The sequence below is a fragment of the Dromiciops gliroides genome, chromosome 3, assembly GCF_019393635.1.
Source record: "Dromiciops gliroides isolate mDroGli1 chromosome 3, mDroGli1.pri, whole genome shotgun sequence".
NCBI lineage: Eukaryota > Metazoa > Chordata > Mammalia > Microbiotheria > Microbiotheriidae > Dromiciops > Dromiciops gliroides.
Genome location: NC_057863.1, coordinates 184,305,784 through 184,322,754, shown reverse-complemented (window position 1 = coordinate 184,322,754; position 16,971 = coordinate 184,305,784). Strand labels below are relative to the sequence as shown.

The window sequence follows — 16,971 nt, the reverse complement described above, 5'->3', positions numbered from 1 at the left end:
TAATAATCAATGTAACTAAGGCTGAGAGAGGTTAAGTCTAAGGTCCTTTATTTCCCCATAACTTGTGTTCTTCCCACTATACCCACTAGGGGGGATGCTGGGGATTACTCTTGAGTAATGGGGTGGGGTCAGATATAGAAGACAGTTGCTGTGCTTTTTCTAATACACACCATGTTGCCTATTCAGCTGTGATCAAATAAACAAAGCATTGTTACTCTGAGTTTGCCAGATCCTAAAGAACTGTGAAGGGCAGTAGGGTGGTGTGACATGGCGGCCTTGAGTGCTAGGCCTTGAATCAGGAAGACTCACCTTCCTGAATTCAAATCTGGCTTCAGACATTTACTAGCTGTGTGACCGTGGGCAAGTTACTTAACCATTTGCCTCAGTTTCCTCATCCGTAAAATAGAGAGGGAAATGGTAAACCACTCCAGTATCCTTGGCCAAGAAAACTCCAAAAAGGGTCACAAAAAGCTGGACACTACTGAATAACAAAAAGAACTATGAATTATACTTAACTGTGCATATGTCTCAAGATTCCTCCTAGACTGAATTTTTTTAAAAGGCCACAGGCAATGTCTGGCTCATCTTTGTATCTTCCACTGAACCCCCAGCATAGTCCTTTCTACATAGTAGGAGTTCAGTAAATATTTGCTGAATGAATGAATTAACTTAATCATCTGAGAGAGAAGGGGGCACCAGGCTTGGCTAGATTCTTTTTCCCATGTGGAATCTTGGCAAACCAGCCTCTGCCAAGCCTTGGAAATAACTCTGTTAAACAAAACACCTCTTTGTAATGTTTGCATTATGGATTTTATCTGTAGAAACTAGAAAGGTAAACAGAAATTGAGGTGAATGCCAGGGATACAGTACTGGCCTTTGATGAGCCCACTCAAGAGTAATCCCCAGCATCTTCCCTAGTGGGTGTAGTGGGAAGAACATAAGTTATGGGGAAATAAAGGAACAAGAATGAAGAGACCTAGGTTCTAGACCCACTTCTGCACTGGGCCTTGAACATACTTAATCTCTCTAGGCCTCTCCTAAACACATTTCCTAGAACTAATCCAAATCCTGCCCCCTTACCGGAACATTTATATTCGATCTTCCCACAGACACCCCAAGCTCTTCCTCATTACCTGTGACCTACCCCTTCTCCACTCCACCTCAACTGCACAGTGAGGCTGCTAAACCTGGGCTTTGCCCCAAAGTGTCATGGAATCTGAAATGAATTCCTTTATATAAGCATAATCTTTTCATTCCATCTTTCTCTATGTGTGGTTTTTTGTTTTGTTTTAAAATTTTCTTTTTAATTTCTTATTTATTTTTTTAAGAATGTTCCCCCACCTTATATGTAAAAAGAAATTGTTGCATTGATTTTTATCACTTTGTGTTCCAAATTCTCTTCCTCCTTCCCTACCCACCTTAAGAACAAGCAATTTAACATAAGCTAAACATGTACAATCGTGCAAAACATATCAGACAAAAAAAAAAACCCTTTAGAAATCGGAACTAACAACAACAGAATATACTTCCATCTGTATTCAGATATCATCAGTTCTTTCTTTATAGAAACTGTATTTTTTTTTTTTCATAAAAAGTCCTTCAGAGTTGTCTTGGATCATGGCACTACTGAAAATAACTAAGGGGCGGCTAGGTGGCGCAGTGGATAAAGCACCTGCCCTGAATTCAAATGCGGACTCAGACTTGACACTTACTAGCTGTGTGACCCTGGGCAAGTCACTTGTCATTCACAGCAGATCGTCCTATAACATTGCTTTTATTTTGTATACAGTACATTTTACTTTCCTTCAGCTCAGTAAGTCTTTTCAGGTTTTTTTATAGTAGACTACATTTATATAGTACTTTAAAGGGAGATTTCATTACAAAACACCCATGAGGTTGATTATTGCAACAACAATAATAGCCAACATCTACATAGTACCTTAGTACAAAGAATTTTCTTCACAATGCCTGTAAGTACCATCAACATCATCCTTACCTTACATTGCTCTTGCCTCTGCTTCAAAATTTTTCCCCAATTACTACTGCTGTCTTTTGCTCCATTCTATTCACTCCCCATAGCATTCACTCCATTTTCTATTTTCTTTTACCCTATCCTTCCTAAAAGTGTTTTGCTTCCAATTGCCCCATCCCCAATCTGCCCTCCCTTCCTTCAGCCCTCCCCCACTTTCCCACAGGGCAAGATACATTGCTATACCCACTTGAGTGTGTATGTTATTCCTTCCTTGAGCCAATTCTGATGAGATTAAGGCTCATTCACTCTCCCACTCCACCCCCCAACTTTCCCTCCACTCCATAAGCTTTTTTTTGAGAAATATTTTACCCCATTTCACCTGTCCCTTTCACTTTCTCCCACTGCAATACTCTCACCCCTTAATTTTTTTTTTTTTTTGGTGAGGCAATTGGGGTTAAGTGACTTGCTCAGGGTCACACAGCTAGTAAGTGTTAAGTGTCTGAGGCCGGATTTGAACTCAGGTCCTCCTGAATCCAGGGCCGGTGCTCTATCCACTGCGCCATCTAGCTGCCCCCCCTTAATTTTATTTTAAAGATGTCATCATGGGGCAGCTAGGTGATACAGTGAACAAAGTATCTACCCTGGACCCAGGAAGACCCAAGCCCAAATCTGGCCTCAGACACAAGACACTCACTAGCTGTTTGACCATGGGCATGCCACCCACCTGACTGCCTCACAAAAACAAAAACAAAAAACAAAAGATAAATTCTTTACAGATATCATCCCTTCATAATCAATTCCCACCTGTACCCTCTGTCTAAATTCATTCCTTTCAGCTGCCCTAATACTGAGAAAGTTCTTATGAGTTAGACGTATCATCTTCCCATGCAGGAATGTAAACAGTTTAACCTTTTAATATCCCTCATGATTTCTTTTTCCTGTTTATATTTTTATGCTTCTCTAGGGTCTTGTATTTGAAAGTCAAATTTTCTATTAAGTTCAGGCCTTTTCATCAAAAATGCCTGAAAGTTATCTTTTTCACTGAAGTCCCATTTTTCCCCCTGAAAGATGATACGCAGTTTTGCTGAGTAGGTGATTCTTGGTGTAACCTCAATTCTTTTGCCCCCTGGAATATCATATTTCATGCCCTCTGACCCTTTAATGTAGAAGCTGTTAAATTTTGTGCTATCCTGACTGTGGCTCCACAGTACTTGAATGGTTTCTTTCTGGCTGCTTGCAATATTTTCTCCTTGACCTGGGAGCTCTGGAATTTGGCTATAACATTCCTGGGAGTTTTCCTTTTGGGATCGCTCTCAGAAAGTGATTGTTGGATTGTTTCCATTTCTATTTTATCTTCTGTTTCTAAGAATATCAGGGCAATTTTCCCTGACAATCTCCTGGAAGATGATGTCTAAGCCATTTTTTTGATCATGATTTTCAGGTAGTCCAATAATTTTCAAATTATCTCTCCTGGATCTATTTTCCAGGTCGGCTGTTTTTCCAAGGAGATATTTCACATTGCCTTCTTATTTTTTTTCATTCATTTGGATTTGCTTTATTGTGTCTTGGTTTCTCATAAAGTCATTAGCTTCCATTTGGTCAATCCTAGTTCTAAGGCAATTATTTTCTTCAGAAAGCTTTCTTTTCAAGCTGTTGACTTTTTTTCCATGACTTTCCTGCATCACTCTTATTTCTCTTTCCATTTTTTCCTCTACTTCTCTTACTTTATCATCAAAGTCCTTTTTGAGCATGTCTATGACCTGAGACCAATTCATATTTTTCCTAGAAGCTTTGGATACAGGAGCCCTGATGTTGCTATCCTCTTCTGAGGGTGTACCTCAATTTTCTTTGTCACTAAAGAAACTTTATGGTTTGCATCTTTTTCTATCTGCTCATCTTGCCAGCCTATATCTTGACTTATAACTCCTTAAAGTGAGGCACTGCTTCCAGAATGCACTGTCCCAAGCTTCAGGAGGTCCCAGGTGGTACAATTTAGGGAGAGGCAGGTTCTTCACTTGCCTGACCTGTGCTCTGTCCCGTAAATAACCACAGGCCTACCTGCTCTTTTCAACCATGAAACAAAATTTTGCTGAGGTTGATAGCTCCCAGCAAGCCTGTGCCCTTCCACTACCTGGGATGCCACTCAAGACAGCTTCCTGATTTCTTGTATGGGTAAAACAACCAAATTCTGCCTCAGTATCAGCAGAGACCCCTGTAATCCCCCCCCTGCCAACCACTCGACCCTCTCACCAGACCTGAGCTTAGTTCCAGAAGATGTGCACTGCAGCCTATTCAGAGGCTCCAGGGGTCTCTTTCTCTGGTGTGGCCAGCCTGGCACTAGATTTGTACAATGCGCCCTGGGTCTGGATCTGTGTCGGCATGATCTTGGGGTTGGGCTCTATGCTCACCCCAGTACAGCAGACCCCTTCTGCCAACCTTCTAAGCCATCTTTGGCTGGAAAATAATCTCATCATGTCCTTTTGTGGGTTCTATTGCTCGAGGAATTGTCCTGTGGCATTATTTGGAGGTTTTTGGCTTGAACAATCAAGGGAGGTCCAAGAGGTTACTGCCTTTCTTCTGCCATCTTGGCTCTGCCCTGATGATGTGTATTGTCTTAAACCTGTTTTTCATGCTCATTCAATCCCTCTATGCTTCAGCAAGGCAATCCTTTTACACTTTTCCAACCCATTCCAGGTCCCATTCACCATCTTGACTTTCCCAGATCTTTTCCTCCTCATACCTCCCGTGACACTCCTTCCCTCTCAGCTGAGAACTTAGACTTATATACTTCACCAAAAAAATTGAAGCGATTCACATCACTCAGATCCTGTCTTACATGAAGGGGTGGCCTTTCTCTGTGCCAAGGCTGTTGTTGTTATTTGTCCTTCATTCTTGAAGAGGACCAATGACATCAGCAGGGTAATGTCTCAACTTGCCAGTGAATTGGATTTAAAGTGAGGTAGGGCTGTGACGTCACCAGCCTTACTCCTCCATAGTCATCAGAGTCCAGTGGCAAGACGTAGGTCAGAACAACAAAAGATGGTCCCAGATGCAGTGGGAAACCTTGGCTTTTTTTTTTTTTTTAAGTGAGGCAATTGGGGTTAAGTGACTTGCCCAGGGTCACATAGCTAGTAAGTGTTAAGTGTCTGAGGCCGGATTTGAACTCAGGTACTCCTGACTCCAGGGCTGGTGCTCTATAAACCTTGGCTTTTTTAAGCTAAGGTCTTCCTCAGGTCGAGTTTGTCTAGGGCAATGCGTACTCAGTGATTAAGGCCAAGGCTAACCCATCAAAATATCTCTTGGATGCCAATTCCATTCCATTGAGGCAGCTCAGTGGTACAGCAGACAGATTGCTGGGCCTGGAGTTAGGATGACCTGTAAAATCTAGCCTCACTCACAGACTGTGTGACCCTAGGCAAGTGATTTAATTTCTTTCTATCTCAATTTCTTCATAGAAAATGGAAATAACAATATTTGCAAGGTACTTTATAAAGTTTAAAGCACTATCTGTGCCAAGGATTATTCCATCCCATCTTCTCCAGATTCTTCTCAGTCCTCTTTGCTTGCTTCATCCAGGTCATAGTTAGTCAATATCTTCAGTGTCCCTCAAGGCTCTGTCCTGCTAGATGACTGACTAACTTCTCTATGTTATTTATATTGGTGATTTCATCAACTTTCAAAGATTCAACTAGTATCCCTATGCAGATTATTCCGAGATCCTATATATCAGGCACCACTTTCTCTTTTGACTGCCACTCTCACCTCTACGAGCATCTACTGAACATCTCAATTATGATATCCTATAAACATTCCAACACAACATGTCCGAAACAGAATTCATTATCTTCTACCCTTTCAAGCCTCCCTATTGGGGAATGACACCAAGTTGTGAGCCTATGCCCAATTTGTTGCCAAGACCTGTAGAGTCTACCTTCTCAACATTTTGTGACTATAGCCCATTATCTCATCTGACATTGACACTACTCTAGTGCAAGTCCTTATCACTTTTTTGTTGTTCGGTTGTTTCAGTTGTGTCTGACTCTTTGTGAATCCTTTGGGTCTTTCTTGGCAAAGATATGAGAGTGGTTTGCCATTTTCTCTAACAAGTCATTTTTTTAAAGGTATTTTTTTTGTACCAAATTTGTTTTATTCTTTACACTTCCTCATTCATCTTTTTTTTTGGGGGGGAGGGGGATGAGGCAATTGGGGTTTAGTGACTTGCCCAGGGTCACACAGCTAGTAAGTGTCAAGTGTCTGAGGATGGATTTGAACTCAGGTCCTCCTGACTCCAAGGCCGGTGCTCTATCCACTGCACCACCTAGCTGCCCCTTTAACAACTCATTTTAAAGATGAGAAAACTAAAGCAAACAGGGTTAAAAGACTTGCTCAGGGTCACACAATTAATATGTGTCTGAGACCATATTTGAACTCAGGTCTTCTTGACTCCAGGCCAAGTACTCTATCCAAAGCGTCCCATAGTTGCCCTTCATCATTTGACCACAGGACTATGACAATAGCTTTCTCATTGGTATCCTTGACTCAGGTCTTTACCCACTCCAGTCCATGCAGGTCTGTGAAGGTCTGACCATGTTGTGCACCCCATTTGATTGACTCCAGTGGTTCCAGTCCCAAATATGAAATCCTCTTTAAGGAAACTTAAAGTTCTTCACAACTTGGTCTCTTCCTAACTTCCCATTCTTTTAGACTTTAATTTCCTTCAAAGTACTTTAGAATCCAGAGGCCTTCCTCCTGCATGCCATCTCATGCCTCCTGCTTTCCTTCAAACTGTGGCTCAAATTCTACTTTCTATCACAGGTATTGTTATTTTGTTGGGTTTTTTTTTTTGCTTTTTTGGTGGGGCTATGGGGGTTAAGTGACTTGCCCAGGGTCACACAGCTAGTAAGTGTCAAGTGTCTGAGGCTGGATTTGAACTCAGGTCCTCCTGAATCCAGGGCCAGTGCTTTATCCACTACGCCACCTAGCCGCCCCATCACAGGTGTGCTCCAATGATAAGGTCTTCCCTCTAAGATTAGCTCTAATTTCCCTGGTATATATCATGCATGTATATTGTAGTTTGAATGTCCTTTGAGGCCAGAGACCATTTTTATACCATTCTTTTTATTTATAGTGCTTAGTACAGAGTCTGTAACAGAGTAAGTGAATCAATATTGTTGACTTGACATAATTTAGAATTAATCTAACACCTCCCACCCCTCAGCCAAAAAAGAAAAGATAATATCCCAGGAATGACTCAGGACTGCTCTAGACCAAGGCTAGTAATTCCCCAAATAAGCCATGTTTCTGGGTCTGAGGAATTGCCTTGATGCTTACCTGTATCACAAGTTCCTTTCCAAGAATACTGAGTATGATATTAACCAAACTCAAGATTTTACTATTTTTGCCTGGGATATTCCTGTAGTTTCCCAATTAATCTTCTTGGCCTCCAGTGTCTCCTACATAGGAGTGCCAGATTCCCATCATTCCTACAATTATGTCACGGACCTGCTCCAAAGCATTCAGTGACTACCACTGAATAAAGTACAAATTCCTCAATCCAACAACTCTGGCCTTCCAAAAATCTTGACTTCAATCCATATTTCTAATTTTATCTCTCCCTAATTCCCTGATACTCACAACCCTCTAAATGACACCTTGTAATTTACTATACTCGTGCTGTTCTGTCCCATCCCCCATTCCTTCCACATACAGAGACAATACTCCTTGAGACCAGGGACCACGGTTCCTTTTTCTCTGTATCCTCCCACATGGCAAGAGTTCAGTAAATATCTGTTAAAGGAATGAATCAATTTACAATCATCCAAGACAAGTCCAAAAGACTCATGATGGAAAATGCTATTCATATCCAGAGAAAGAAATGATGGAGTGTGAATGCAGATCAAAGCATACTATTTTCACTTTCTTTGTATTTTCTGTGGGCTTTTCCTTTTGTTCTGTTTCTTTTTTTTACAACATAACTAATATGGAAATAGGTTTTACATGATTGTACATATATAGCCTATTAAAATGCTTATCATCTTGGGGAATAGAGGAAGAATATTTGGAACTCAAAAATTTATATTAAAAAAGAATGTTTAAAATTGTCTTTTACATGTAATTGGAAAATATAAAATACTATCTAAAATTTTTAAAACCTTTAGGAATTTTTTTTAAAAGATGAATGTCAATTCTCAGCTTGCCACACTCCCCTCCCCACTGAGAATTTTTCCAAATCAATGAAGTAATGACTTGCGATCAATCAGTAAATCTGATCTTCTGGTTCAGGGCTCTGACTTAGCAGGTAAATAGGCATTCATTCCAGTCACAGCCTAGAAAAGACTCCATTATTTAACATCGGTGAAGAAACAAGGGAGAAGTTCTTTACAGAGAAGCAATTGATGTGCATGGCCACTAAGGCAAGAATGAGAGCAAAAAGGCTGGAATTTGAGTCATTTTCTTCTGACCATATATATCACTTTGAGTCATTTTCTTCTGACCATATATAGCACTGGCCTGGGGCTCCACCCACTGGTTGTAGACTTGCCAGGGCTCTGGCACCTCACTTCATCACCACTTGCAGACGCCTACATGGGCCTGGCAAAATTATGATTGGAAGCCTAGTGAGGGCAGTCATGTGACTGTCAGAGCGGCCATTCCATTGGCTGGGGCTGTGTGGGGTGTTTCTAGGTTTGGGGGAGGAGAATTGGGCATTCTAGGTGGAAGCTGGAAAGCAACAGGCGTTCTGCTGTGTATTTTCAGCTGATTCCTGGACGGTGGTATTTTTTCAGGTATTATAATTTCCCTTTTCCCATTTTATTTCCTTTCCCTTGATCCTACTGATCCTGTTTGTGTTTTTTTTTTAAGTTCGTTCTTGTTAAAATAAATCTTGTTGTTTTGAGGGAGACTGCCGGTCTCCTTCCTTGCCCCAATATTGCGGCGAGCCACTTAGCTAGCACTCCCCAATTAAAAATTGGTCCCCACACACCCTAATATTTTTTAAATGTATATATTTTTTCATGGAAGACTGATTTCTTATAATTGACAAAGGAAAAATTTTCAGGATAGTCCTGTTTGAAAAGATTTTGTTCTTTCTAAGCTACGTGTGTCTGTGTGTAATAAAGTGAGGGCCAAAAGTCACAAAGGTGTTTCAATATCTCTTAATATCTCTCAGTATCATGCACACACACACACACACACACACACACACCATAACAAGTTAGCCATTTTAGCAATTCATTAATTTTTTTCTATCATTTTTCCTTGGAAAAAGGAAATATCCAGACAGCACAAGACTGTTTTTGTGTATACACACACACACACACACATGCACACATACACACATATGAAACTGATGTATATACTATATACCTTTCTAATAATTATATACTTGACACCTATCCAATAATATGATTGTAATTCCATAGAAGTTTACTTACCTTTTTTCCAAGTCTCTGATTTTTTCTCTCAATGGTGCAACAGCCTAAAACAGTAATGACAGAAATAAATTTTAAAGAACTCAAGACCTCTCCCCACCTCCAAAACACAGATTTTTCTTTTACAAGTAAGCATAATGTCTTGTAGACATAACACAGAAGTTTAATGTTTCCACTGTTCATTTTTATTCTGAAGTCTAAATGTACTACAACTTGGATTCAGCTGTTACTCTAAACAATTGGGGGCAGGCATATGGTGTTCCTACCCCTTGAGATGCCCAGGGCTCTGGAAGAAGATAATAGCTGTACTACCCACCACCAGGAGCAGTGAAGGGGAATTTCAGGTTCAAAACCAAACACACAGTGGGGAGGGGCGGGTGTCCCCAGTGGCACCAGCCATATCATTTTCTTAACAAAGCAGTTTTTCTTTCTACTTTGGCTTATAGATTATCAACATTTTCTTTGTGCAACTGATTTGGTTTGAACACCTGAGAAGTTATTCTTCCAACATGTTCATACGTGTTACACTGCTAAGCATAAAATCTTGGGGTGAGTTGGCACAATTCATGGTGCTCCAGAAATGATTTGCTCTGTACTTCTAATTCTTTTCCCTTTCACTTGAGCCTCAAACCAAACTGTAAAAAAATGATGCCTACTTGGTCCGTGAGGGAATTTCAGCAATTAAAAAAAAAAAACTCAATTTAAAAAAAATTGTAACAATGTGAATTTCTCGTTCTATATCATATATGTACCTTGGTTTGACCAACAAGCAAGAAGGCAAACTAAAGTCAGTCTTACTTGTGTTTTTTCTTTTTCTTTTCAGGCAAGAAGGTAAACTAAAGTCAATCCTTAATTTTGTTTCTTCTCCTCCTCCTCCTCCTCTCCCCCTTCTCTTCCTCTCTCTTCTCCCTTTTTCTCTTCTCTCTCTCCCCTCTTCCTCCCTCCCTTCCACACCCCCCTCAGTTTCTCCCACTTGCTGCCTAAGAAGGATTTCACTGAATGGTGATTTATTAAATTTTCCTTGAGTTAGTTAGAAAGAACAACATCTTTTAAAACTTGTATTTTATTTAGAAAAAAGTTCAAGTGTAAGTGTCATTTGTAACATAACAGTAAGACCTAGAAAAATCACTCCCATCCAGTTGATTATTATGACCTTTTCAGGCATGACTGAAGAAGAAAAAAAGCCCCAAATGGCATGGACAACCAGGTCCCATCATGATGAAGATTACCAGGGTAGGATCCCAAACAGAAACTCAAGATTTTGGAGTCTGACAACTTCAAATCCAGGCTCTACCATTTTTCTTCCAGGGTCTTTTAACCTCTCTTAAGCTGAACCTTTGAGTTCCTTTCCAGGGGGTGGGGGGCGGAATCTATAATCCTATTATCAGAGGAATAAAGAAAATAAACTAACCTCTTCTATCTTATTTTCAATTTTCTGTTCTCCATTTTCCTGTATAGACCTATGGAGGAGAAAGTTATAAAGCTGAGGTCAGTTGAATAATTTCAAACAATTATTTTAGCATAAATTAAATTAACAGAGACAAATAAAAAACCACAGAATTCAGATACCCCCCTATACCTCTTTGATTTGTGCCATTTTTCTAAATACAGACTCTATTCACCCTAATTTTTAACCTAATCTACATAATCTCATTCCCACATTAATGCCCAAACTGAGTCTTAAATTAAAAGTTAAGAAGCAAAATTTAGTCTTAAAAAAAAAAAAAGGTATGCTATGGGACCCTTCATTATATTTAAGGGCGTAGGTTCTGTACACTAGGGCTTTCTTGAGCATCCAAGACAAAATGGAGCCTTTACAAGCAGCATAACAGAGCTCCTTCACATGGGATCAGCACACTGACACACCTAGATACACAGAAGCCTCTTTGTTGATGAAACATACATATGCCACAGTGGTAGAAATCAGATCAACACTTCCCCCACCCACTTTGGAAAAGCTTTTGGTTTAAAAAAAAGTACCTTGGGAGGTAAAGAGTAAAAGAAAAAGTAATATTAGAGTTTTAAAAAAACAAAACAAACTCTTGTCCTTGTCACTACAAAGAGCAACTGTAAAACATCCATTCTCATTTAACAAGCAAGGATTATGGTGACCACCCAAATTTGAATTAGAAAATCAAGAATGAAACATGGTAATGAGATTTTCCTTTTAACTTAAATGGCTTTTGGGGAAAACTTAAAATGTTTAAAACAACAAAACACAGCTTTCCCTTGCAAAATGCACATATATGCAAGGGCACACATACATAACCACATAAGCTCTGTAAATAGCCTACCAATTAACTAAAACACTGTATCAACAGTAAAAGTGTACACAGTAATATAAACTGGATAAATAGTATTATCATTGCATATATCAATAATTTGTTCATATGACTTGGGGCAGTGACAAGATTCAATTTAAGCAATTTTAAATCTCCCTTTTTTTTCTCTTCCTCCTTTCCCTTCCCCACATCCAGATTTTTAAAAGGCTTTTAAATCAATGAAATGGATTGCAGGGAGGAAAAAAAAACCCACCTCAGTTGTGTTTCCCTCTTGCTAGCCCCTTAAACACAGAATCTATTTTGAACACTAATTAAAGTGTTTTAAACAATGATAAATCTGAACACATCTTTGAAATCTCATTTCAAAGAGATATATAAAAATGTCATCTACTTTACAGTTATAGAAAACAGCATTTTATATTCAGATATAGTAATGAGAGTATGAAGTTATACCTGAATTATAAACTATAAAACACAATTCCATGGCAGACAGACATTAAAGTGAATTAATTACCTCATGTTAACGAAGTTGCCCCAAACAGCTGCTAGAAAAAAGGAAAGAAAAAAAATCATTAAAGTATGCGATATTTACCACGGACAGTGCTGAAGAATAAAAAGTCAAATCTTCAAGAAACTGACCTTTAAACAAATTCAGAGAAAACTGCATTATATAGTCTACTGATTAGCTACAAATTATCCTCATCATATATTATTTACAGTAAATTATATATATCATAATATCATGACATACTATTGGCTAAAATTACTTACAGTAAAGGCACTATATAGTGATATAACAAACTAGATTTTGGTACATCAAATAAAATGAGGGAAGCAGTTGGTCCAGTAGAGAGAGAATGGATTTTGGAGTCAGAGAACCTGAGCTCAAAACCAGGTGTCATTTACTGTTCATTTGAATGACTTGGGCAATGGAAGAGAAAGGAATAAACATTTATTAAATGCCCACAATGTACTAGGCACTATGCTAAGCCATTTACAAATATCTCATTTGATCCTCATAGGAATCCTAGGAGGTAGGTGCTATTATCAGCCCCATTTTACAATTGAGGAAACTGAGGCAGAGGTTAAGTGACTTGCTCAGGGTCACACAGCTAGGAAGTGCCTGAGGCTTGATTTCAACTTAGGTCTTCCTAACTCCAGCCCCAGCACCCAGTGCACTATGGAACATTTAGCTACCCCTGTCATTTTACAGATTTACAGATTATGCATCTGTAAAAATGAATGGGTTGGACAAAATGGCCTTTAAGGTGCCTCACAGCTCAGATGATCTTAAGTCCAACTCAAAACAGGTGAGCATTTGTGACTAATGACTTATCCTGGGCAGATGAGTGACAAACTAGAAAAAACCATTAACTCCCACTGCCTAAGAGCTGGCAAGAAACACTTAGAAATATTAGAAATATATCCTGCCCACCATCTACTCCAATCCTCTTTGTGTTATGTATGAAGAAATTGAGGTCAAGTGAAGTCAAGCTACAAGTAGTGGGAATCAGGAGCAGGATTTGTATCCAGACCCTTGTGCTCTGCCCTGATTAAAAAGGAAAGGCTTTTTCTGTTAAGATGATTGATAAGGAGGCATATGCCTGATGGAATCCAAAGGGATACTTTTCTTGTTTGTGGTTTTTTTTTTGTGAGGCAATTGGGGTTAAGTGACTTGCCCAGGGTCACACAGCTAGTAAGTGTTAAGTGTCTGAAGTCGGATTTGAACTCAGGTCCTCCTGAACCCAGGGCCAGTACTTTATCCACTGCGCCACCCAGCTGCCCCGGGATACTTTTCTTGAGATGGAATGGATAACTCCGCAGAAAAGGGAGAAACCACGGAAGGTGGGGGAGAGGAGGACGGACATAGGAGTAGAGAGAGAGAGATGATGAGCCAATGAATGAGCCCTCTGGGTATTTCCGTCTTGTTAAATAAGATCAGCCTTACACAGAAACCTAACATTAGACTCATTTTTACATATATCTTTTGGAGCATCTGTTGAGTCTCTTAGTTACTTTATGCATTACACTTTTGTGGGGTTTTGTTCAATCTGGATTAGACTTCCCCTCTTCCCCTGAGGAATAGAGTTAATATAAGACAGTACAGTCCATAGGTTGACAGTTTAAAATAATATCCTATTGATCAGCCTTTTGTTTTTGTCAGTCATTTTCTACCCTCTCTTTGTGACAAAGGAAAATAATTAGGCAAAGACATTCCATACAGAAGCCCTAACAATGTATTATACTGTTTGTCCTTGTTCTAATAGTCATTCTCTACTGCTGTGAGGAAGGGGCCATATTTTGTTAGCTCTCCTCTAGAACCTTCATTGATTTTTCTATTATCCAGAGTTCAATTTCCTTTTAGTAATCATTGCTGTAATCATTCTATCTACTGTTCTCTTGGTTCTTTTTTCACTCTGCATCAATTCAAAACAATCTTCCCTGAATTTATAATCTTGCTTAAAAATTACTTACAAAATCTTATTCTATTGCATTCAGATACGTTGTCAAAGCCATGACCAATCAACAGGTGGGCTACTTTGTTTCTAGTTCTTGTCTATAAGAAAAAGTGATGCTAGGATTATTTTGGTATATATTGGACCCTTATTTCTGTCTTTGACTTCCTTAATGTATATACCCAATGGTGGGATGCCAGATTAAAGGGTATGACGAATTTACTTTTCTGGAATAATTTAAAATTGAAATCCAGAATGGTTGGACAATATTGCAACATTTTAACAAATTTTCTTTAGTTTAACTCTTTATCCATCAACTAGGAATGTATGAACAGATTATGGTGCGTGTATGTAATATAATATTGTTCTATATTTCTATAAGAAATAACAAAAGAAACCTGGAAAGGATCGTATGAACTGGTGCATCCAAGAGGATGATTTATAAAATAAACATTATAAAGAAAAACAACTTTGAAAGATTTAAGAACTCTAATTGATAAAAATGAAAAAGCATGACTCCAAAGGACTGATGAAGAAACACACTATCCATTTCCTGACAAGGAGGTGATAGAATTAAGGTGCAGAATGACATATTTCTTGGAAGTGGATAATACAGAAAATAATTTGGTCAACAATGCATATTTGTTGCAAGGCTTTTTTCTTTTTCCCCGTCATGGGTGAGGAGGGGGAAGAAGAAAGGAAATAGTTTCCACTCCCCACAAAAAAGAACCGAAGGAAATGAAGCAAGAAAGCTCTAAATTTTACATACTGAATTTATTATATTCTTTAAAAGAAAAACAAGCTCTATGTAATGGAAATTCACAATTTGATGTAGTCTCCTAGTCTACAATCTATATGGAAACACTCATTTTATTTGGCATTTATTAAGTTCAGGATAAAAAAATAAAAATGAATAAAACTTAAAGGGATAAAAATTAAATTTAGCCAAGTGCGTGAAAGAATGAATAATAAAAAAATATGTATTAAGGACTTACTTTGCATTACACATGGTGGTAAGTCCTGGGGATTCAAAAGATAGCTAGTAACTTTTTTCAAGAAGAGTCCCTTCTAATGAGGAAGGAAACAAGCCAGAGAAGCAGCTAGAGAAGGGTATTTGGTTAGATCTAGCCCATTACTGAAATGGTGAGTAGAGCCATGGGGCAGGCAGTAAACTGACAGGCTCCTTCTAGAAGCAAGGGCAATGTTATATCACTAAAGATGATACATGGTAGGGGTGGGAAGGTGCAAGGGTTGGGGAAAGATGGGAAATAGCTGCTAGGGTGAAGCAAGGATAAGAGGACAGGTAGATAAAGTTAAGTTATGCATTACACTTTTGTGGGGTTTTGCTCACTCCTGGATTAGACTTTCCCTCTTTCTCTAAGGAATAGAGTTAATGTAAGACAGTATGGTTCACAGATTGACGGTTTAAAATAATCTTACTGGTCAGCCTTTTGTTTCTGTCAGTCATTTCCTACCCATACCTGCCTTATGCATCTTAGTTACCTTATGCATTTCACTTTTGTGGAGTTTTGCTCACTTCTGGATTAGACTTTCCTTCTTTCTCTGAGGAATAGAGTGACTTTGCTCATCCACTCACTGCCTAATAAGTAAATCAAGGCCTGAGTCGGAGAGGTCAGAATTTCCACATTGAATCCAAAACATGACCTGGGGTAGTATAGGGCTGATTGTGATCAATGTGACTTATCCCATATTTTGAAGATGGGCATATTCCATCCTCAGAATACCTGAAATTAGATCAACAAAGCTCTCACTAGTTTAGCAGAAACTCAAATTTCCCATTTTAAAAGATTAAATAGAGTATTTACTGTATTCACCCACTCACATTTTTACAAAATTATTTTGGAATTCATGCAGTTTTGTTTTGTCTTTTTTGGGGGGATGGGGTGGTGGGGTACCGGTAAAAGAAGGCAGGATAATAAGAAAGTAAAAAGAAAAATAGGGTTATTAAATAAAACATATTTTCCTAAATGTACTAAGTAATCCTTACTGTCCTTAATGCTATGGATCTTTGATCCCCAAATTTACTTAGACGTTCAATGAATCCATTTACATGTTTACACCTTCTTGAAGAAATAAAACCCAAGTACTATCTGAAGAACTCAGTAGGTCATTTTACTTGTTCCTCAAATCCTGGAATTTGAGTGGAGGTTGTAATTTTCTTCATGCTTTCATCAATGAACATTCTACTACTCCTTAGGTTGTTCTTTCTAGCCCCATATCAGTGTTAGTCTAGCCATAGAATGCTATGGGAAGTAGGATTTTTCTATACAATCTTCATCTCCACCCCTGCCATTCATCCTGCTCCCAACCATTTTCTACCTTTTGCTCTAGTCACCTAAATCAAATTAGTACCACCATGGTTTCAATCCATTCCCCTAAGGTTCCATTTCCCCATTCTTGGGACCTCCGGGGCCAAGACACCCATACCCCCCCTCCCTTTCCCTGGCTAGCAGCTCCCCATATGTATTGTCTGCTCCCTATTCGAATGTACACTGTATGTAAATGATGTTTATCCATACTAGAATGTGAGCTCCTTGGGGTCAGGGATCATGTTTTTTGTCTTTGTATTCCTAGTGCTTAGTGCAGTGCCTAGCACACAATAGACTGACTCTCTCTCCCTCACCCCCAATCTATGCATCTATCCCTCCATCCACTTATTTAATAATTGCTAACTATGTGATACAGCAATTCACATAACCTCCATGTTTCTCAGGCAGCTCCCTAAGCCATTATCTTCTACAATTCCCTAAACTCATGAAAATCATATCCTTTGTGTATTAAATCACTCTAAAAGAGACTGAGATGACATC

At 39.0% G+C, this 16,971-nt stretch overlaps 1 protein-coding gene across 2 annotated transcripts in view; it reads right to left on the bottom strand.

Moving 5' to 3' along the window:
- The window catches only part of UXS1 (UDP-glucuronate decarboxylase 1), a 141,452-nt gene that overhangs the window by 84,837 nt on the left and 39,644 nt on the right, over nucleotides 1-16,971 (bottom strand). Inside the window, exons 2-4 of one of the 2 annotated variants that reach the window (XM_043998344.1) lie at nucleotides 12,199-12,229; nucleotides 10,814-10,862; nucleotides 9,406-9,449 (exon numbers count right to left, since the gene is read on the bottom strand). In XM_043998344.1, coding sequence (XP_043854279.1) covers nucleotides 9,406-9,449; nucleotides 10,814-10,862; nucleotides 12,199-12,229 — 124 coding nt within the window. The remainder of the gene's footprint in view (nucleotides 1-9,405; nucleotides 9,450-10,813; nucleotides 10,863-12,198; nucleotides 12,230-16,971) is intronic. The other variant, XM_043998345.1, reaches the window with a different exon arrangement.